The sequence below is a fragment of the Malania oleifera genome, chromosome 3 (assembly GCF_029873635.1).
Source record: "Malania oleifera isolate guangnan ecotype guangnan chromosome 3, ASM2987363v1, whole genome shotgun sequence".
Lineage (NCBI taxonomy): Eukaryota > Viridiplantae > Streptophyta > Magnoliopsida > Santalales > Ximeniaceae > Malania > Malania oleifera.
The window spans coordinates 53,352,593-53,377,601 of NC_080419.1; the positions used below are offsets into that span (position 1 = coordinate 53,352,593).

The window sequence follows — 25,009 nt, forward strand, 5'->3', positions numbered from 1 at the left end:
TATTGTGGGGGGTTGGCATAAGGATCCCATTCCACCTCCACACATGGAAAATTCCAAATTCCCACTATGGGAAATACGTGCTTTAAAAAATAATGTGGGAGGGGGTGTGACTAGCCATGTGTCCCAAAGGGAAAATGCCACCTCATTAAGGGTTATCTCATTTGAGGGCATGGGTGGTTGGGAGTTTAGGGAACTATTAAGTGCATGTGTGTGTATTGAATAAAAAGGTGTGGGGGGATAAAATGGTAGGTTAATGTATGTGCATGTGTGGAAGGGGTGTGTATACTTCTAGTGACCCAATGAAGAATTGCCTCATGGAAGGTGTTTGTGCATGTCTAAATGAGGTTTTTTGAGACTTTAGGGGATTATAAAGTGTAGGTGTGTGTATGGGAGACAAAAATGTTAGGAAATAAAAAGGGGAGGTTAATGTATATGCATGTACATGGAAGCTCCAAGCAACCAAATAAGGAAGTGCACCATGGATGGGGGTTATGCATGTACGGATAAGAAAGGCTTGTTAGCATTTTGGGGAGTTATAGTGTGGATGTGTGTGTAGAAGACAAGGGTAAATGGGAGTAAAATGGGAGGTTAATGTGTGTGTACATGTGCATGGAAGAAGACCTCAAGGGCCTAATAAGGAAGTGGCACCTAGAGAGTAGTTATTCATGTGTAAACATGGTTTATTAGTCATAGTGTGGGTGTGTGCATAGGAGATATGGGTGTGAGAAAATGAAAAAGGAAGGTTAATATGTATGCATATGTAAATAAGGTTTCTTGGGATTTTAGGGAATTATAAAGTGCATGAATGTGTGCGTATGCATATAGGGGTGTGAGCCTAAAGGGAAGGTCTTATATGGAAAATTTAAGATTTTTCTTGAAAAGTAATGTTTTGATGGGATTTGAGATTTGATTGGTGATAAATGAGTAGAATAAAATTAGTGTATGAAAAAGGAATCACATGAGGCCACCTAAAGGGCGAAGTTTGGCTCTACTGACCTCAAGGTGCAAATTGTGCCAGTTTCCAAATTATTCAAGAAGATGAGATTTATTTGATAGGTCAAGATTTTTTTGTTATAAATTTGGGGATTTGTGAAAACAAAAGGAAAATTGAGCAGAAGGAGACAATAAGGCATGAAGGGGATTAAGGATACTGTGGTCATTAAGACAAAATGGCCATCGACATGTCTTTTAAGCACAATTTTTCCTTTATTTCGTTTACCTTAAGCCAAGCTTACGTTTCATCATGTGTGCGAAAGACCACTTTGAGGTCACTACTACAATCATAATACTTGAAGAGATTTGTTCATAGATTTTGTGTTAATACATTAACAATCTAAGTTAAAGCTACAAGATCCTAGACCCATACTAGGGCTATTGTCTTTCTCATTTGCTTTAAAAGCTTTTCCTTATCATCTTGGATTTTTTTATTGAAAAAAAAAATCTATTATTTTTTTGTTCCCTTCTCATGCATCTTTTAGAGTTCCAACTCCTTTTTCCCTTGGTTTTTTCATCTTCCCATGGGTCAAAGTAGTTTTATTTCCCTAGTTCTCCATCCATGAGTTCATACTATACCAATAAAATTTGTAGCCATTTTTCCCTTGGTTTTTCATCTTCCCATGGGTTAAAGTAATTTTATTTCCCTAGTTCTCCATCCAGGTCACTACTATAATCATAATACTTGAAGAGATTTGTTCATAGATTTTGTGTTAACACATTAACAATCCAAGTTAAAGCTACAAGATCCTACACCCATACTTGGGTTGATGTCTTTCTCAATTGCTTTAAAGGCTTTTCCTTATCATCTTGGATTTTTTTATTGAAAAAAAAAATCAATTAGTTTTTTGTTCCCTTCTCATGCATCTTTTAGAGTTCCAACTCCTTTTTCCCTTGGTTTTTTCGTCTTCCCATGGGTCAAAGTAGTTTTATTTCCCTAACCTCCATCCATAAGTTCATCCTATACCAATAAAGTTTGTTGCCATTTTTCCCTTGATTTTTCATCTTCCCATGGGTTAAAGTAATTTTATTTCCCTAATTCTCCATCCATAAGTTCACCCTGTACCAATATATTGCAACTGGAGTTCGTTGTCATTCCTTTTCATCCCTTTCTCGATCAAAGGTGCTATCTCGATGTCTTATGAAGAAGAGGAACATAATTTTATTGGAATATATATATATAACAATTATGGCCTTGCCCTCCCATTAACAATCCCACGTTTGCTTTCTATCTATTTAATAATTTTATTCATGTATATTAATGTGAAGGAAAGTAGAAGTAATTAAGGATTTCATTATATCATTATTAAGGATCTCTTAAAATTTTCATCTTGACAAACATAATATCAAAAAGCACATCTCCCATTTCATACCCCCTTTTCTCCTATCCGAATTTAAGGAAGTTACACTATAGCCAATGTGATGCTTGTCAAGTATTTCAGTCACCAAGTCACCTCCCATCTCACCGTTCACTTTCAATAGAAACATTCCCAGCATCGTACCCTCTCGCTCGAGGAGGTTGGTAGCAAAGTTGTAAGACGTGATGCCCCCTATGTTCACGGGGGATAAAAATAGAAAGTAGAATAGAGCCTTTTCCATTGCTGACAAGTTAAAACGCAAGCTTTGTGGTTGGAATAGTAAATTGCGGTTCTGTACAGCTAGGAGACATATCTAACAATATAGCACTGCCAGCCTATGCCTTGCTGTCAAATTCCAATTGCACCGTATACTGAACCGGTTATTGCTCAGTTTTTTTCATTTCTTCATTCAAATTTTCATTTCATTCCAGCATCATCACATTTATTCCATAAAGCAAACATGACGTGTGTTTTCTGAGCTACTCCGATACAAACAAAAGCTACCGTGTATGCTTTTTAAACCATCTTAGGAAGCAGGAAGGGCAAGGGAAAGGGGCAATTCCCTGTGCATGAACCGATCTCAGGAAGCATGCCTCATTCCTTCCCTTGTTTCAGTACGTGATACCGTAAAAACACTTGAACCAGAACAAATTGGGCATTTCATGAACAAGAAACACCATTAACTTGGAAAAAATTTGGAGGACTAAAAAAAACATGAACAGATTGGAATAACTATCAACAATGATTACAGGAGAGGAAATCAATGAATGGGGCTACCTCTTTTCTTTTTCCCTATCTTACATTTCTTGTAAATAAGAGTTCTATGTTACAAATCAAAATTGTGGCAGAGTTGTGAACACCACAGCCAGTTTTTCTTACACTCAATTAGAAAGAGCCTCTCAGCTTTAGGCAAATAAAATAAAATTGCACAAGCTCATACATGCCTCCCTCTTCTACAGAATACTTCCTCGGTTGCCTTTAGGACCTTATGAAATCTTCTGTTTTGAATGAATTAGTGTGATTCCATCAAATGGCAAAACTGCTCAATAGCAGGTCTGCAAATGTACCAAACTAACGGAGCAAGCAACGATGCGTGACATTCTCTTTTTTTCATATATAAAAAAATTGAGAACAAGGCAATCAGTCACTCGCGGAACTTACTGCAACAGAGGAAAGTAATAGGAAAAGAATGCAGCAAGAAAACCAGAAAATCTATCACAAGAACCAGTTGCTGCCATACCTTCCCCATAGCCGCATCCCTTCAATGGCCAGCCATGCCATATAGAAGAGGGTGAACCATGCCCCTTCCAGAGCCACTTAGTATGGAATAACGTACGGCAATGCACAAACATCAGCTGACTCCATCTTCAGTGCTTCAGCCCATACCTGCTGTGTTTCATCAACTGCAGAAGTTTCCATCTGGGGCTTCTTCGACTGTGGACCACTGCTGCTAAACAACCACTCCTGGTCATCAAAATCCAAACATTCCTCCACTTTTGGAACCAAAAGTACCTGGCTTAGACACTCAGAATCAGGATGGGGTGGTTTTACATATGCTTCTGCAATTTGGGAAGCTTGTGCAGTTGTAAGAGAAGTTTTTGTCAAGGAGACAGAAGACAATTGAGCTTCAATTACACCATTTATCTTGCGCCCGTTTTTATCCACCTTAAGGTTATTAGTCAGTCCCTGCCTATCAGAAGCAGATGAGATGGATGTTCGGTAAGGTACCAATTTTGTTCCATTCTCCGTCAGTGAATGAGAAGTTCTTTGAAACTTATTAGGGCTAACATCATTATCTGTAAGAAATTCAAGCAAGCAGCAGCACTCATTAGGTAATACGAAAGTAATTGTGGTAACACATACTGCCAACCAATTAGCATAAGGTTAAAGAAAAACATGTTTTTTGAGATATTGAGAAACCCATATTTAGGAGGGTTATCTGGCTAAGTTGTCAAACACAATCGACTGTAAGGGAAGAGGGAAGGGAAGCAGTCTTCCACACACCACTGAGAAGCAACAGAAGGGCACCAACTAAGGCTGTTCATAATGAGATATAGCACTCACCATGCAAAAATCCATTTGTCTCAAGTTCCTTCCGTTTTCTTGATTTTCCCGCAGCAGCAGCAGCAGCAGCAGCAACAGCACCATTGTCACTTTCCTTAGGAAGATGTGGCAAATAAATATTGTGGCCGCCAATAAGGTTGTTCTTGTTGCTCTCTTTCGGTTTGTCCACCTCTGTATCCCTATGAACAATTTTCTGCTTCACTTTCTCCTTTTTCTTCTCCTTTTCCTGGTCTTTATCTTTTCCTTGGCTCCTTTTCTCTCGATCCTTGTCCTTGTGTTTGTCTCCTCGTTCAACATCACCTTCCTTTTCTTTGGTCCTCTCTTTTCCCTCCATCCTTTTCTCAATATTCTCCATTTGTCTAGGCATTCCCCCAACTCTATTCTGAATTGTTCCTGGAAGATTCTGAACTGCTGCATTTCCACTGGATCTTGCCTCTTCCCTATTCTGAATTGTTCCTGGATGATTCTGAACCACTGCATTTCCGCTAGATCTTGCCTCTTCCTGGACTCCTTGACCATCAAACATTCTATCACCAACTCTCTTGTCCTTGCTTTTTTCCTTCCCTTCAGCCCAAGTGACAGCATCCTTTGACACCACTCTAACCATCCCCTCCTTTTTCCAGTCTCTTGAAGAAAACTTCTCAACCAGCTGGTTTCCAGTTCCTCTACTGTCATCTTGGATCCTCCTGCCCAATTCCTGCACAAATTCTTTAGAATCTTTCGTTACCTCAGCCAGACAGCAGTTCTGACTAAGCTTGTCTCCATTGTAACCCTGAACCAGCCTAGCAGATTTCTTTTCATTTGAATTACTGCTCCTATTTTTATCTTTGTCCTTCTCTTTTTGACAGAGGTTCTCTCCTCTGTAACTATCATACTGCCAAACAAATTTCTTCTCATCTGAGGTACTGCTTTTATCTTTATTCTTCTCCTTCTCTTTCTCTTTCTCCCTATCCTTCCTTTTTTCTCTGTGTTTATCCTTTCTATCTTTTTTCTCTTTATGTTTTTCAACACTTTTATCTTTCTCCCTCTTTACATTACCTTCTCTCTTCTCTCTGTCCTTCTTCTCCTTCTTGTGCTTCTTTTCTTTGTGCTTCTCCTGAAATTATTTATTAAACAAAATGTTAACAAAAATGTAAACCCAATTAAAAAACACAGTTCTTGCATCTCCAAAATTATGCCAAAATCAATACAACAGCTCAGTTTTAGAACAATTTGTTCACTAAAGCATTTTTTCCTCCTGCAAAAAGAATGACAAGTAACTCTAAATAGAAAACAGCCAACAACAACAAAACCAAGCCTCAAGTCCCACTAGGTAAGATCAACTACATGAATTCTTTTCCGCCAATTTAAAATAGCAAACAGACAAAAACTAAGAAAAATGCATAAAGAAATGAGGGAAGAAGGGGATCTGCACTTCGACGTGAATGGAAAAAATATATATTTTTTGCATATCCCTCCAAAGTTGACTAAATAATCTAGCCTTCAATAACTGCAGGCAATCTATCAGTCTTCCTCCATATTGAAATAAATAAATAAATCGAGTATCAGTGCAGGTGTGCAGCTCATACAGAGACAAAAAAAAAATTAAAATGATAAATTTTGTGCAAGAATTATGGGTGATGCAAGCCAACCAACAGGAAAAGGGAAAAAAAATGAAAGACATAAAAATTAAACTCAAATAAGGCTTCAGAGATCTGCTAGGGCAGAAAGAAGGTTTATCATTGTTTCCTTCTTTTTTTGTGGATTGGGGGCGTCGGAGGCTGGTTAAAGCTTTTGCAAGTGAAATTTTGGTTAGAAACTTTGAGCAAAAGGAAGTTGTAAGCATGCTGAAAATTTTGGGACTATGAATGCCAAAAGTAATAATTAGGGTTTGCATTTGTGAGCTTTAAGATATTTCAAATGGATTTGGGAGGATTATGGACTTTTAACTAGGGTTTTCATTATTGGAGATGTTCATGAATTAGGGTTGAATCAAACTTGAAATGAAAAAAGAATATGATGGTAATGATAACAAGTTGACAGAGAAGACAAAGAAGAAAAAGAAGGAAAAAGGGAAGAATATAACCTAGGAGATCCAAAGAGGAAGTTGTCACAATGTCTCGGAGAAAGGGTTTGGAATGGCAAGGAATAATAATATTATAGTCTCGGTCTACATTTACCAAAATTGGGATCAAGAGTTCAGTTACGCGATAGAAAGGTACTATCACCCCCTACACACCCGTTCTACGAATGATACCTAATTAATCATAAATTATCCCTTAAATCTAGTGGTCTTCAATTAATTCCTTCAAAAAAAAATATATATTTAAAATTTGAAAATAAAAATGTGAAATAATGTGCGATTTAAGAATGTCTAATGGGACCTCCAAAGGAAGGGATCTTATTAGATAAACTCGTCTCATAACTAATATCGGTAATGTCTGAAATTACCCTTTGTTAAATCATTAGGACGCGGACATGCAAAATATATATATATATATAATAATAATAAAATAAAATCATCAAATTTGAGCAAAAAGCGTCTTTTAAATATTCCCAAAATTTTCCAAAATTCTAGAGTTTTCTTAAATTTTTCAACATTTTTCTAAAAATTTTTGGAATTTTTAAAGACTTCTCCTCATTTTTTGGTTTTTTTTTTTTTTTTTTTTTTTGTCATTTGAGTTAAAATAACTCAAATAATTTTTATTTATTTTTTATAACTTTTTTAAATATATTTTTCTTATTTTTCCATTTTTTTTAAATCAATTAAAATTAAATTTTAAAATTAAATAAATAAACCAGAAATTCAAAAATCAGACCGGTTGAATCAATCTGAACTGGGTCTGACCCAATCGGGATGAGCAGTGCCCACATGTTGCGAGAAATCCATTGACGATCACCATGACTCCATGTGACCAACACAACAAAGCACCAATGCAGGAGTTTCTTACTCATTCACCTCTCCAAAATAAAAAAGAATACAACCTTTCTGTAGACTATTTACTAATCCTACAGGGACTAACTAGTTTGGATTACAAGGAACTTCCAAAAGCAATCTGTGACTGTCATGACCCAAGCACAGAAATTGACACATCGATCCACTGAGGACTCTTCAAAATGACCCTATAAATACAAATCTGCACCCGAAAGTTATAACAGCTTGACTACACCGTCTGAGAATTAGAGAATTATAAACTTACTACTCGGCACTAAGATCTGCTACCAAGAAACAAACAGGGTACCCTGGTCCTTCACATCCAAACAGCTAGAAGAGCTGCGAATGAAACAAAGGGAGGAAAAGGAAAAATTGACAAAAAAAAAAAAAAAAAAGCAAATTCCACCACGGTAAAGAGGAACGGAGAATATTCCCTCAATCATTGTATAACATCCTTCCAACAAGCTCCAAAAGGCTGACCCTGTCAGAACATAATCATCTATTCCGCCCTCCATAATTCCACAACCTCCTGCCAACACTCTTGTATATCCCCTTCTCTTCATAAGTCTCACATAGTAGCATTAGAGGAAAATATCCAAAGCAGCCTTCCCTTGGTTAACCATAGCAACTGTAACAATGACTTTAAAGGACATGGCGGAGGGATTCAAAAAGTTCAAGAAACGCAGACCAATCAATTATTTTATGCAAAGGAGCAAAGCATGTCCAGATTGTCCGCTGTTATTTGGAAGAACAAGATAAAGAACACCAGGTATATATCCCAGTATGTGGATGCAGTTGATCAACAGGAGAATTTATATCCAGAACAGATGAAGTTGAAAATCACATAGGTGCTCTGCAATTCTTTCAATTGAGGGGAAAAAATCCCAAAAAAAAAAACTATTGATTTGCAAGAATCTGGAAGGGGTATTAAAGGAAAACCTTCATCATTCCATAAATATGCAATATGACAGAATATTGTGAGCTGTTTGGTATACAGTTAAAAATTATGAAAATGAAAGCCAAAAGCAAGAAGTAAGATCCAAAAAATTAGCAACCTATTTGGTTAATATTTTTAAACTGAAACAAATTTAAAACTTGATTGAACAAGTACTATTTTTGTCCTTGAATCAAATAAAATTGAAAAATATGATTTAAATAATAAAAAGACAAAAAGAATACAAATTTAAAATATTAAAATATAATATGAATTATTATAATTACCCTAATTACTATATTTCAAAACTCATTTTATTAGTGCTACAAGAATAATCTTGTTGTACATGACAATTAAAAAATAGTAAAAAATTTTAAGTGACTATTTTTCCAAAGTAATAGAAATTTTATGGATAATTTTATTTTAATAATATTTTAAGTTCACATGATCATTGTATTTTACTTTTAATTAAAAAATTATGTATAAAATGAATGATTGAATCCACATCTGGAAAGTTGTCAACGACAACTAAAAACCATAAAATGTGGTTTTCAATTTTTTCCAAAAACAGCTAAAGACTAACAACAAAAACAGAATGTAAACAAATGTATTATCATGATCTGTTTCATGTACAAAAATGAAAACACAAAATGAAAACGATATCAAAGTTCCTCAACAATAAAGAAGAAGCATTTCATTTGAGATCCTCCAAAACTATCAACCAGTTTCAACATGCTTAAATCATACATAAAATTATATGATCCCATCTTCCATGGCTTCAAAATTGGAGAAAAACTCAATGCCATAGACTTATATTCCTAGCAAATCTTCAAAACCATTTGCCTTAAAGGGAGAAATTGGCCTCAATTAAAAAGCAAAGGATCTTTATCAGTGCCATCATTATGAGCTGTGCACACATTCAAGACACTCGGGTATATTTCTCCTAAAGGAAAGTCATAAGCATCTGCACCAATCAGTTGGACCAACTAAATCAAATGTCTAACAAGAGAAAGTACGGGGTGAGGTTGAATAAATGCTATGAAGTAATCATTATGAAAGTTAACAATAAAATCAAATGACAGGGATAGCCATGTATTAGTTGTGCTGGGTCAAGGCCAAAACATAAAATTAAGGAAAATTTTCTGATGGCCCAAGCCCCGTTGTGCCGGACCATGTATGCCCAAGGCTAGTCCCATAAATACATCACAGGCTCAGGCAGATCCTAGCACAGCCAACAATAAGACAATAATCACAGTAGTCTATATCTTCTATTTTCACCATTTTATTCCTGATTTCTTTTTCTTTTTTTCAAATTTATTATTTTTCTGATGCTGCCCCTTCACTTTAAAACGCCCCTTCAGGCCCCTTCCTCAATCCTCTCATTTATCATACACCATAATACGTAATTTTTCCCATACAAATCCCAATCTTTTCTTTTTCATTTCTCCCAAACATTTTCAAAACAAAGAACTTAAAAAGAGAGCATTGATTCTTTATTGCAATACTCCTCCGTTGGTTAGATCCCTATCAACAACTGCAAGCAACCTATAATTAAGAAATGGGAGAGGACTGTTGATCAATTCAATGATACAAGTTCAAATCAAACATGCAGAGAGAGAGAGAGAGAGAGAGAGAGAGAACAGAGCATCAATGAAGTGCTACTGTATCTTTGTTGGTCCTTTTTGTAGATAACAATACAGAGACAAAAAAAGACTATATAATTATACATTTATACACACACACACACACATATATATATAACTTGAAGCTTGATCAGGCATAAATAATTTAGATCAGCACAGGCCAATGGGCTTACACACCCAGGCACATCAATTTTCTCAGAATTATGGTATATCCTTTTTCTTCTGTCAATGCAATGAGCAACTAGAGCAACTATTTCCAGAACAGAAAAAAATTCATCAATTAGTCCCCCTATGATCTATGACTACAAAGGAAAAGGACAGGAGGGCTCATCCTATTGACCGAGAAGAGGCCAGGGTACCTCTATTGACAATATGATGTATTTAGCATAGCTTGTGCGTCATGAGAACTCAACTGAGTACTTTTATTCAAAGGAGAAGATTTGGCCTCTTCAATTGTGAACTTGCAATCAAAGCAATTCATATAAGAAGATTTCTAGAACTGGAAATCAGGTCAGGTAGTAGGGATTATTTGATCTTTATTCTTGGTGGTCCGAAAGAACATAACTGAGGAAATTTGTGGAGGGTTTACAAAGCCTGGAAGGTTGAGTGGTTTGAGTGATTCCAATTTCAAATACTACAGAATACTAGAGACTAATACAGTCAAAGGTTACTGGAGTGAGGTTGTGAAACAAAGAAATGCTTTGGATTGACCTGCTCATGGATGATGGCATGCAAATTGTGGGCTGTGGCACTTGTGGATCTTTTCGGCATGAAGAAAGCCTGGCTGGTGCAGTAGGTGGTTGGATAGGGTTTTCAAAATGACCCCCCGGGGGAGGAGGGGGATGAGGTGATCAAGGGGATTGGGGGAGCTATGATAGGCTGGAATGGGCCTACCATTCAGTTCATAAGGACTGATAATAAGTTCTCAGCTAGAAAAGTGCTGAAAGAGGCGAGTTCTATTTGGTTGTGTCCAAAAGTAAGTGATATTTATTAATTAGTGTCTTAAAAGTCGAAGGCATAAGCCAGGACAGTTTAACCCTTAAGAGAAGACGTGTAAGCCTAAATGTGTTGAGGTGTTAGCCTTTCAAACTTTTATTTTAAAATATATATATATATATATATATTTGTAAATCAATTACACATTTAAAAAAAAAAAAAAAGGAAATATTAAGAAAATCACAAACAAAACAAAAAATAATAATAATAAAATATGAGTTGCAAACTACCTGTTCGCCATTCAAGAATTGCTAACTTGAATTCATCATGTATGACAAGAGATAGCTAATAACATTACAAAGTTCAAATTCTTTTTAAAATCTAGCTTACAACTCTTAATTATTTAGGAAAGGTTGAGGTTCAAGAGTTTTAAAAATCAACTCAAATGACAACATTCCTTCTACATAAACATGTGGTTAAAATTTTCTAGCGAAATCTAACTTGAGAATCACACACCTAAAATGTGCAAGCCTCAATTAAAAAGGCAAAAAAGGCATGCCTTTTGTACAAATGTGTAAGCCTTAGTGTCTAATGCATTAATCTTTTTGGGATTTTGTATTTTAGATTGAGCCTCAAGGTATTTCTAGGCATGCCACACCTTGAGGCAAGCGGCGAGCCTCAATTGAGCCTTTTCAAAACATTTATTAATTTAATTCGTCATTATTATTTTATAATTATAATATATTACAACATATAGTGAAATAATATATTAAAAAATAAGTTTATGTTCATAATAATATTATCAATTAAATCAACATTTTAATTAATAAATTTCATCATTATTAGTTTAAAGTTAGCAATAATATATCATAACACATAATAAACAAAATATATAATCATTAATTTATGTTAATATTACTATTAATTAAAATATAATTTTAATTAATATAATTTTTTATAATAGTTTAATTAATATTATTCATTAATATTATTTTAAAATCACAATATATATTATAACACATAATATTAAAAAAAAACAAAGGCATCTCGGTGCACAAAGCTCACGCGTATGCGGGATCCGGGGAAGGAGCAAACCACAATGGGTCTATAGTATGCAGCCTTACCTTGCATTTTTGCAAGAGGCTGTTTCCACACCTTGAACCCGTGATCTCCAGGTCACACGACAACAACCTTACCGTTGCGCCTAAGCTCTCCTCATAACACATAACATGATATATATAAATATTCATTTACGTTAAAAATATTAATTAAATAAACATTATAATTATTATTTTTCAATTAATATAATTAAACATTATTTTATTTAACTACAAATTATAATACGTAATAAAATAATATTACTAATTTATGATAACAATATTACAAAATTGTCACCATGCATAAACTCAGCCCACTTGGCAAAAAGCAAACCTTTTGTGCTTCTCAAAATCCACTTAAAAAAGTGGTTTCAGCACCTTTTTTCCACAAGAACTTGTTTTAAATGAGAACTGTCATGGGCACTTTTTTTTAATGCTGCCAAATGGTATCTAAATACTAATCATAACTTAAACAACATAAATCCTAAATATGACTACTAATGACAAATAGAAATCTTAAATATGCTTCTAATAACAACAAATAAACAAGCAAACAAATAGAAGAAGACAACTTATCAATAAGAAAAAGCAATATCTTAAACATACTCCAAAACTTGTAATAATGGAGATATAAAACATATGCTACAAAAACAAAAAAATCTTTAGCCATGCTTGTGATCATGCAAATTAAAATAAACGACATACTATTAACAGAAAAATCCTAAGCATGATCCTTATCATACAAATTGATTTAATAAATTCTGGCATTCAGAAAGCATTTGGAAGTGAAGTAAATCCCATTACAAGAAAATTTGAGCAATAAAGATTCGGCAATATTTTGGGACAATGCTTTAGGCACCATTCGTTGGCAGGTTTTTAAACTCTCTCCCTTTTCGATCACAAACGCTTCACACACTTCCCAACAGCCCAGCCCAAAAAATAAAAAAATGGTGCAAGAAAAGGAACTTAAGAGTCTTATTTAAAGACAGAGAAATCTCTCCAGAGACAACTTTTTATCTATTAGGGATAGAGTCCACTCTTGGTGTGGGACCAGGGTCGGGGGATTGGTTTACAAAATCTTTCAACATTCCTAGGAATGTGATGTCAATTGCATCACATTCCCATGTTTGTTTTGGAGCTAGAATCTAATATGGCAAGAATCTCACGTTCCTTGGGAATGAAGGATTCTCACAAGCCATAAGAATCCCATTCTCGTGATCCCTGGTAAGTTTCATAGAAAAGCCATGCACCCCAATGGTAAGTTTCACAGCAATCTCATCCCCATGGGAATATTATTTTTGGACAACACAGACCCAACTATCTGGGCTGGTTGGAAATTAATACCCCCACAATATAATATTATTACACATTAATAATTACATTTCTAATAATAATTATAAATTATATAATAATAGCAGAAATCAAAGATTAAAATAATACTGTTAATGTGTTATAATAATATAACATAATAGTTGAAATTTTGAAACAATAGTGCCCTCCATTATTTTGGTTAGTTGGATTGTTGTGTTAAATTTTTATTTTTATTTTTTTAGGGTAAAAGACACTAACCTCCTCTAAGGTTTTTCAAAAAGACAAGGACCTCCCCTGAGGTTCCAAAAATCCCAAGAACCTCCCTCGAGGTTTTCCAAAAAAGACATAAACCTCCCTTTATATTTGGCAAAAAGACAAACTTTTGGAGGGATGTTAGCGTCCCAAAAATCAAATGTCAAGAGAGGTCTATCAGATTTTTGAAATCTCAAGGATGGTCTATGGGTTTTTTGAAACCTCAAGGAAGGTCCTTGTCTTTTTACCAAACTTCAAGAAAGGTAAGTGTCATTTGCCCTTTTATTTATGATGGCTGAGATTTTTAGGACATAGTTTTAATGTGGTAAATATTCTAATAGGCTTTTGTGCTGAAATACGATTAATTTTTATTCATGAATAAGTTAATTGTATAATGGTAATCTTTTTCGAATGCATGCAAAGGTTCCATGTTGAACCAAACACTAACTTGGGCATCTTGGACATTCATGGGAATCTTAAAATGCAAACCAAACAAAAATATTCCCACGAGGACAACATCTCATTTTCAGTAATAAGATTCCTGAAAATGTCATTCGAATATTGTTTACTCCACGAACCAAATGCTCATAAGAGAAAATAACTATCCACCAGCCTTAAAATACTTTTAAACAAAAAAAGCATTAGTAAGAGAAAAGGTCAAAAAACACCCAAAAGATATGCAGAAAAAGTGGGGCCTCGGAGGCCCCAGGTACTGTGAGCTACTGTTTTGTTTTGATCTGCCTTGGTACGGCATGGGAGGCCCCAGGTATGCCCGGATGGATTGTATTTGCTTTGTTGTTTCCTTGATTGGGAGCTATGTCCTCCCATCTACTGGGTATGCCCAGAGTTTTTGCACATATCCATTTTTTATCAATACAATTTACATTTACCGATCAAAAAATAAAAAAAAACAAAAAGTGGGGTTTGGTACTAGCATCAGTCCTGCCCTCATTTCCTCAACCCTTTCTTCGCTCTTCTTTTTCATCTCACAATCTCTTATTGTTTTTCATTCTTTTTTAAGCTGTCCTTGAAACCACAAAACTCTTCTATGTGAATTGACTAGGATATTGAATTAGGAAGTTTCTCTCCTTTGTGTGTGTGTGTGTGTGTGTGTGTGTGTGTGTACTTGAGATACATTGGGAGAATGGTCTTATTATCAAAAATGGACTTTCCGTCATCGAAATACCCTCAATAAAGAGTTCAAAGGGACTTTTAAACTCTCTTTCAGGCTCTTTAAACAAAACGTGACTAATATGAGGCCAACTAGTGTCTCTAAACTAAGATTACAACTCAAGGAACACCTGGATAGATCAAAAGGTCAACTAATACCAACACCACATAAGTGGGCTAGGAGAAAGTCCTCCATCCAAATTTATGCCAGCAGTGCTTTCTAAACAAAATTTAACCTTCAAACATGAAACCATCAAACGAATATTTGCAAAATAATGAGGGCATTTAGGAAACCCTACAAACAATCCAACAAGAAAATAGCTTATTCAACATCAACTTAAACCAAAATGATTTCTTACCACAATGCACATAGCAAAACCAGCTTAATTATGCTAAATTACTGTTCTATAGATAGACTAAGTGGCAACGAATAGTTAATATTTCGTGGAACTATATCAAGGAAGGATTCAAGAGGCTTGGCATTACATCATCACGAGGTGCATTCAAAAGTGAAAAGTTTGACGGGACTCTCTCTCTAATGCCCAACTTTGAAATATTGGCCTTTATTCTCTCTTTTTAACAACATAATAAACAACCCCAGGAATCTTGAAAATAATAACAATAGGAATAAAACAAGCAATTTCCTTGATCATAATGGATTCATGTTTCTTACAAAATTTAAGTTTGAACTGCTCTGTTCTAAAATGAAAGCAACATCTAAGTACAAGATTCCCCAAAGTACGATCATAGATGCAATGAGATCTACAAGTTTGGTCAGCCACTCTCCATCATGTCTATCCAGTTCAACACAACTATCAAAATATCAAATACATACATACATATATATATATATATATTAATACATTTGATTTGATTCCATGATCAAAATAAACTACATATGTAGCAAAGCTTTTTTTAAAGGGGATGCCTCAATCACACTGGAACAATCAATCAAAAAAATTTTATGCTACTAGACTATATCCATAAGAACTCATAGTGAACTAGAGCAATGACCCTCTCTTCTATTGTCAAATGCGCATCCAGCCATAGGAGTGTTGCAGTCTTCTAGACACTCTGTACCCATATTTATCTCTTTCATTGCCACGTCTGAATACGTCAATTTTAAGCATCTATGATTCCATCTAACATGGTATCCCTAAACTTTCCCTTCTATAGTCCACAACATGTCAACACCCAAGTATCAGCAACAAATTATGTTATGTACAACATGTCAACACCCAAGTGTCAGCAAGAAATTATGTTATATTTAAAACTTCAGCAGCCAGCACATCACATTACATTTAATCAGTATGCTACAATCATACTCCATGAAATGTAAAACTTGTTATTGACTATCCAACAGATCAGCATAGATGTAATTTATCCATATTTGAACATTACAAGTTAACAGAAGTTCCCCAATCTTCAACACCCCCATATTTTAAACTACATTTTCTATTGACAAGATTACAATAGGATATGTTAATAACTCTCACCCTTTTGCATTATTTTTTTTCTAATTTTTTAAACTTTTTAAAAATTGACAGGTTACAATCACAAGCTATAGGTAATATCCAAACTGATAAATAATCTAAGGGACCTGACCAGAACGCTGCAAGAATTATGTACAAGTCAATATATGAAACACATATATGTAAATTTCCATAGAAAGGTTCCCATGGATTCACTGTCAATAGTTTACTTACTATATGTTTCACAGTATCATCAATAAATAATGACCAAACAGGTAAAAATAATTGTATATGAAATAATGGACATTTGGTCAGCAATCAACCAAAAGTGTGCAACAGCGATACTTGACACCATGCTATCATTTCAGCCAAACATAGCAGGCATGACCATTAACAGATTTCTGGGATCCAGGTCCCATTACACACTGCTATTGCAGTGGAATACAAATCACAGCCATAGTATTAGTAGCAGCCATGAACTGCTACTGCCATGTAACCACCATTAGATGATCTTATGGGACTGCTATGGGTCCTACAAGCGACATTATTGTTTTACCTTTTTAGCCTGTCTTCTCATTTCATCTCACTTTAGTAAATAAATCCTGATTTGCTATGGGAAGAGGGGAAGTAGAAGATTACAAAGAGGTTAAAAGTTACACAAAATTTATTTATTTCTCGAATATTCAAAATAGATGCATAAATTAGAGATTTGAGATTAACAATTTTTTGTTAAAAAAATTATTTCATTTTTCTAATATTAGTAAAAGGGTATAACTTAATTTTCTTTTCCATATTGTTCAACCTTCTTTTCTTTCCTGGATTTTGTCTTGTTCAATTTTTTAATAATTTACTTTTCAATAATAAGTTTTATGATTGTAACAATGTAAACTTATAGATATATTATATAAATAATTTGTTGGGGTCTCTATTTATCATATTTGTAAGACTTCAACTAATAGAATGAAACTGATTTGATTTATTGTATGTTTATGAGCTTAACATATGAATAGGGTAAATCATATTACAAGCGGATTCTATTTTTCATTCTATAATTTATTTATTACTTATACAATCATTAAGTAAAGAAAAGTGAAACATAAATATAATTTTATTTCAATAGAATTTTAAAGCCAACACTGTAACGCTACGAAACAATGTTAGTAAGTTGAACAAAGGGATATAAAATTCATCAAAATTCTTATTAAGCAGGGCCATGGCTTAAAACGTGCAAATCTATCAATCATTAGACTAGGTTGATGATGCCTGAAAAAAAAACATTATGGCTGACACTTTGCTTTCTGTTAAACTGCTTACTGTTATGCTACAGTACCCACCACTGCTACCTAAAAAGGAGGCCATATCTTGAGTTACAACAATTATAGGATATGATAAACTGCAAATATTTCAAATTTAAGGAAACAAATACATAAAATTAAATTGGGCCATTAATATCCTAGATAAATGAAATAAATAGAACACATTCAAGTGTTCTATAAAACACAAAAAAAGTTCTTGTCCATTGAAAGAATGGGCATGGGTCATTAACAATGTAAGTATAAAAACTGCCAAGTGCAAGAAAAATGAATTAACCTTTTTCAGTAAGTCCACATCCTCAGTCCTAGCTTTCTTTTCATATCCTGGTGGTGGAAATGGAAAGCAGCGAGACATTGCACAGAATCCTAGAACACAGAACACAGCCACCTCCCACAGATAAAAAGGCTTGAATCAGTTTCCAGTAGCACTGTTCCAAGAAGGGAACGAACCAGTAACTATGCTCCCGTCCATGCACCATGTCCCCACATTCATTTCTAGCTTCAATGATTCTCCATGAACATCTCGGACACAACCCACCAATCACTAATTCCAAAAATCACTAAAGTATTCCTCAGCAAAAAATGTACAAATGTCCCGCAATTAGTCTAAAACGGAAGCCCAACACCACACCTTATTAATCAAATCAGTCTCTTTTTGCGGGGAAGAGTGGGGAGGGGGGATAAAGAGCCCACTGCAATATTGTACTACCCTAATTTGACAAACACCCGAATATAGAAATCTCCAACTACTGATTTTCAAGCTATGTCAATCCAAATGGCTTTCGAAGAAATGAAAAGGGTCCACTACAATCTGATATTCTGTGTCGCCCACTGGGCCAATAAAGAATCATCACCTCCTCCGTATTGCCAACACCCAATACCAGTAGCATTCCCTACCAAGATCAAATACTCGGAACAGAAAAAAGTCAAGTCTTGAATATCAAAACACCCAGAACACCAGAAAGCCAGAGGTATTGAGTATCCAAACAAGAGATTCCCAATTACTTATCACTTCTACAAATTTCGGTAGGTGCAGTCCTCTTCCATGCCCCAATAGGGTTCACCACGTCTCTAAGCAGTTCCGATGTCCCGAAACACAACACTGCATCTCCCAAATCCACAATCCCAATTCGTTGAACGATCCACGCTGATGCCCATTCCCACAGAGAAGACGATCTCGAATACACTCCAATGCACAGAAAAAAAACGTTCCTGTTCTTCAATTCATGACGTGTCGTAACCCTAACTACTCCATAACTACAGAATTCAAGTGATGATCCGACGAAACCCTAGAAAATCCACCAAGAGAAAATACACTTAAGTAGATCGCCAGTAACCAAAAAACCCTACTTTCAATTTCTCAAAAATAAGGAATACTTTTTCAAGAAACAAATTAAAAGGAATAACGCAAAAAATTGAGCACTTTTTTGCCACTTATTTGCAAATGGTATCAATAAAAAGCCAAGAAAGACGACCAGGAAGCTTGAATCAAAACTCCGAAGGCCAAAAACACTCAAGAATTCGCAAAGCCGATGAGAGTTCGAGGGAGAACGACGAAGAAGACGATGGATTTACAGGGATTTGTTTACCTTGTCCGCTACAAAATGGGCATTGTAAGAGGACAAGATCTCAGAGATGAAAAAGAGAATCGAATCCAAGCACCTCTCTCTCTCGCTCTCGCTCTCTCTCTCTCCCTCTCCGGTTGGGTGCGTGCTGTGTGTGCTTTTCTTCTCAGACCTCTCTCTCTTCTCTCCCACTAGTAGGTTTTTGTGTTCGGAAGTTACACGCGAATGAAAAGAAAAGATCTTCCGTGGGACGAAACCCACATAAATACCGAGGGAGAGGGAGAACGGCCCACGCGCCGATACTGTTATTTTCGCTGATGATGAAAGTCATGTTTTTTGGAACACTGTTCTTCCAGTGGGAAACTTTTCTTTTCTCCGTATGCTATGCTATGATGGCACTTCTTCATTTCCAGAATTCTCTCAATGGACAGTTGCCCTTTAGTTTAATTCATCGTTATCAAATAATAATAATAATAATTATTATTATTATTATTCTTTTTTATATCTTTATTTTTGTTTTTTAGAATTTTTACTTCAATTTTTATTATTTTAAAATTTACTTTCTATCCCATTATAAATTGTTGTTGATTATTTAATGAACTTTTTCAAATTTTAAAATTTGATAAAAATACTTCAGGGTATTAAAAAATAAATGCAGAAAGAAGAGTTGTAATTATATGTTAAATATAGAATATTTGGGTTAATTATGAAATATTTATTATTTTTATAATTATTAAATTATTATTTATAGAAACATATTTTTATAGATAAAGAATCGAGTTGAACTCTGCATGCAATTTACAGAATAATAAAATCTACATGAGTGAAAAAGGTCACAACCTCACAATCTGGTCCTCAATTTCTAGTATTCTGCACTCAAAGATTTGTGAACGTGCATACTTTGTACTTTTGAATTCAAGCGAGGCACATAATAATACTTTAATTTTTTTTCTTAAAGATATATTTTAAGGTAGCATTTGAGGACATAAATTTGATTTTAAATTTAAATTTGTATATATCTTCAATAAATTTAATTTAATTTTTTATTATATTTTGCACAAATCGCACAAATTCAAATTCAATGTTTGAACAAGGTCAATTTCATTTGACACGAAAAAATTAGGATATAAATAGGCCAATTTTTTTTTTCAAAAAATGATTTATAGAAACCGCTTACAATATTTTTTTTGCTTTTTGTTGACCTAATTGATCATATCCCGTTTTGATAATGACAAATACACTTGGCACTAATGTTTGCCCTAAGTTTGAATGCAAGTTTACTCTACGCATGAAATTGAAAAGAACGCAAGGAAGATTGAAGAATATTGTATTTTATTTGTATTTTATTGTCTCGGTCGACTGAACCGTGGACTGGTCAAATAGTTGACCTGACTTCGGGCGCCCGAACCAAAAAAGACTTCATCGTCCTCGGTCAACTAAACTTGTACCCTTACTTTTCCATCGTCCGCGGGTGCCCGAACTTTACTTATAAAATACCCCCGGGCAACCAAATGTCCAAGTTCGACAGACCGAACTTGAGACCAGGTGACCGAACCTCGAAAAAAATATAAAATTGCCTTGGTCAACAAACCGAACCCACATTTAGGCACCTGAAGTTCAAAATTTATTTTTTTTATTGTGTCTGTTCGGGCGACTGAACCTATGGCTCGGTTGACCAAAACTCTCGAGTTGGTCAAATTTTTAACACAGTTAATTAGGGTAAATCAGGGTTAATTTTTTAAACACTTTTAAAACAATTTTAATAATTCCCCGAGTGTTCCCAACGGTTATAATTTTGGCTTTCTCTATATATATGGGTTCATTTGCACAATTAAGAAGTGATTAGAAAAATCATTAAGAGAAAATTTCACCGAAATTTTGTGAGCTTATTTTTTCCTATACAAAGCCAAATACTCACCCTTTTTATATTCCTTTTCTAAACCAAGTTTGGTGAGAGTGCATTTGAGTTAATCTACATTGTTTGCACTTGCTTAAACTCTTGTTATTCTTGTTGATTTATCATTTTTGTTTGAAAGTCTTAGCTAAGGTTTTTCCCCCGATTTAACTAATAAATCTTTATGTGGGAAAACATTTGTAGCTAGTGAGTCTTTGCGTCATTGTTGCAAGACTCATCAAGCTTGTGATTTTTGGTTGTGCAAAATCTCTTTCAAGCATATTTTTTCAAATATCTCTTGAGCCATTATTTTGAGAAAATTATCTTTGAGATATTTTTGAATACTCTGTTTGAAACTCTTTGAAACTTGTTGTGATTGATTAATATTGATACTGTGTTTCAAAGATTGCTTGAAAATACACTCTAGGACTTGGTTACATATTGATATCAGATTGAGTGTTAGCACACCTTATTGGCATTGAGCATAATCACTGTCATATGTGAGTGTATATTTATTTGGATTATATTGTAGTACATATTTACTTATGTAGAAGCACTTTATTTGTACACAAAATTTCACATCTGATTGTATTTCAGACGTGGGTCTGAAGAGGGAGACTTATCCTGTGAAAAGTTACGGACTGGCTTTGACCCGGTAAGGAAAGTTAAGTGCACCATCCTAGTAAGGTATTGTAAACAGTGTCGCTCTACCCGTGAAGTGAGCCTTAGTGGAATCCTTGTGTTTGTGAGTCAAGACGAGAATGTAGGCAATATTGACTAAACCCTGATATCATGTTCGGTGTCACTTTTACTTTTTTTGCATTATATTTTGCATTGTGCTTGATTTAGTTTCCTTACTGAATATTATGCATATCTGATTGACACGTTATTGTATGTAATTGAGAGATATTGAAATTGTGGTGCATGTACTGAAAATTATTTAATATATCATAGCAGCAATTTCATACATACTTAAACTGCCCCTAGGTTGTGTAATACTGCTGTTGGATTAATTGAACTTAGGAGGAAATTTTTTAATCTCCAATTCACTCCTCTTTTGGGATTGCACCAAAGTCAATACTCTTTTTTTTTTTTTTCTGCAAGGTTAAAAAGCCAAAATTTGGAATGCAATTGATACTTATTACTCAAATTTTTACTCAAAAAATAATTTAAAGATATATATTTTTTTTAATTTCAAGTTGAATTGCCAATTACCAAATAGAAGAAATAGTCATTTTCAAATTGAAATTTTAACTCCAGAAAAAAATGTTATTCACAACTTACACAATAACTCAGTATTAGGGAATATTTAGTAAACCTTGAATTTGAATTTTGTGAATTTAAATAAAATGTAAAACAAAATTCAAATTATATTAGTGTTCTTCTAATTGCACATAAATCTAAATTCAAGTTTCGAAACTCATGCTTCTAAACACCAACTAAATAAATTTGTTTAAAATTAATTTATCTTTCGAACAAGTTTTTTAGTAGTTAAAGGGCATTCTTCAAGAAAATATTAAAAAAAAAAGGTCAAATCTTGTTATTCACACATGTTTGTCGTACAATGACTACTAGTATATCTTTTTAAGAATTACAAAAAATGTTTGAAAGATGAGTCCAATCACGCTTTTTGCATTATTCATAAATATCGTGATTAATTTTTATATGGCAATTAATATTGAAAGTTATGTTAGAAAATATTGTTTTCATGCAAAATTACTAATTTAGTATAACATTTTTTTTTTTATTTTTTCGTATATATTTTTTCATTTCAAGAAGATTATTTATTGACAACTACTAGTAATGTTTTGCAACAAGCAAAAAAAAAAGAGACATTTTTTTCCTATCAATAGATTGAATTATAGGGTTCGTATAAGAGATATCTAGTCTTTCGTTCTAAACCTCTTCTTGTCCCTCTTTAATATTAAAATCTAAAATTGCATAAATATTTTTAATCAAATAATTTGATCAATTCCGTTCTTTTTTTTTTATTTTTATTTATGTACCAATCATTACACAAGAGATAAAGAGATATTCAAGAATGATTAATGAATATGAATGTTTAAATAATTTTGTTCTCATCAATGAAATTTACTATACAAGTTTCAAAAGGATAATATATATCGCATGACAAAGAAAGGATTTGTTGACCTAAGTGTAACAATCCTTGCTTGTAGTCATGCCAAAGCTTTTTTTCTTCTTTTTGAATAGAAATTATAGTGGTTTTGTTAAATTTTTTGGCAATAAATGGCATTAAAAAAAAGAAAAATCAGTGAGAAATAAGCATTTAGAGAGTGCATTACACATGCTATGCACGTGAGTAAGACTAGCCGAATGCTCCGAAAGGGAGTTTTACCCAAGGAAGTCATTTTTGGAGGTAAATGCGATTTGGTTCCCTTGCTCAATCGGCAAGTAATACCCATCCATGTGGTGTCACCCCAATTTGTTGTCGTTTTAATCTAACCATACATATATCATCTTAGTAGTGCTTTTAGGAGAGAGTTGACTCTTCATGTGGATATGTTTGTAGGTCACCATTCCAAAAAGGTCTTTGAGTCACCATGGTATGTGTATGGATGAGAAGGTGCCAAATGAAGTGAAGAAATACATGCTTATTTTCCCTTTGAGTGTGGGCCTCTCATTTGAAGGTAAAGGTCCATATTTAGCCTAAAGGTGATTTTGATGTTATACCTTGATTCAATGGTCATGACATCAGGTTGTAGTTTGATAGGCTAAGTGAATGAGAAACTTTTGAATGGGATGATTTTTTTCTATATTTTTTTATTGACCATTAACCATGAAAAATTATATAGCTAACATAAAGGTCAATTCTTTATCTCAATGTATTGGACATAAATGCACACAACACACAAATTTTGTGCTTGCAAAAAATTTATCATCAACACTATCAAAGAAATGCGTTGTGAAATTTTGAAAGGAGATTGAATAATTGAAGTTATAAAGGTGTGAGATGTACTGTAAGTTAAACTCACACCTCATGAAGAATATGACTAGAAGAGATATCATTATTAAATATACACTCTTTATCTTCCATCATATTTGTATTGGTTTTTCATTTAGTTATCTATAACTAATCATGATTAAAAACATCTTCGGATCACAACACATGTATTATATGATTCACTTCCATGCTCATAGACTTTTGTAATTCAAGATATGACGTACGTTAAGTCTCTTATATTCTTTCTAATTACTTTTTTATTTCTTTTTTTCATGTTTAACCTTCCATTCAACCAAAAGAAAATGAATAAATAAAGTGATAATTCCAAGATAATCTTTATTGGGGTGAGGGGATCCATCTATCATTAGATAGACTTGATATCACATCACAAGGTCCATAATACTAAAAAAGTTAGCACTTAATTGGCAAGATTGCAATTTTTGTGCTCAACCAAGACGTGTAATAAAAATTTTATAAATCGACTTCCTGTATTTTTCTTTTCAAAAACCACATTTAGAAAGAGAAAATGACGTATAATAGAATATTGTCTATTTTGTCTTTTAAATTATTTTATAGATTTTTTTTTAAAAAAATCATGATAAATTACATAATTCTTATTCTTTAGCAATTGTTTCAAAATGCATTTCATTAAATCATTATTTTTTTTTTCAATATATTAAGTTAGAGAACTCATCCTCAAAACCTAGGTATCAAGGAGAGAGAGTTAAGAAGATCTTATACTATCTTTGGAACTGCTCATAGAGGTAATGTGGGACTGGAGGCACACCAACACTCCCTCACGAGCCCATTGGGGGAAATTAGGCGAGCTCATCCTCAAAACTTAGATATCAAGGAGAGAGAGTTAAAAAGATCTTATATTGATTTTGGAACTACTCATAGGGGCGATGTGGGACTGGACGCACACCAACATATTAGATGCCTATATATGTGTTTTTATAGCAAAGATTTTTTTCAAATAAGCGAAAAGATTAAACTCGAAAGGCCCCATGCTACAGATGATAATATGTGCGCATCTGCATATATAATAACATCAAAATAGAAGTTTAAAATCACATAGGTATCTATGATATATACTTTTTTTATACATTGAATAAACATGAAAAGTAAGCT

General features: G+C 34.0%; 1 protein-coding gene across 1 annotated transcript; it reads right to left on the reverse strand.

The window, feature by feature from the left end:
• Window positions 1–3,111: 3,111 nt before the first annotated feature.
• Window positions 3,112–19,433, reverse strand: LOC131151748 (uncharacterized). Its single transcript, XM_058103147.1, has 4 exons — window positions 19,047–19,433; window positions 17,735–18,746; window positions 4,416–5,511; window positions 3,112–4,147 (listed from the first exon to the last, which is right to left on the reverse strand). Exons 2-4 carry the CDS (start codon window positions 17,810–17,812, stop codon window positions 3,669–3,671), a joined length of 1,653 nt encoding a protein of 550 aa, XP_057959130.1. The 5' UTR covers window positions 17,813–18,746; window positions 19,047–19,433; the 3' UTR covers window positions 3,112–3,668.
• Window positions 19,434–25,009: the final 5,576 nt, after the last annotated feature.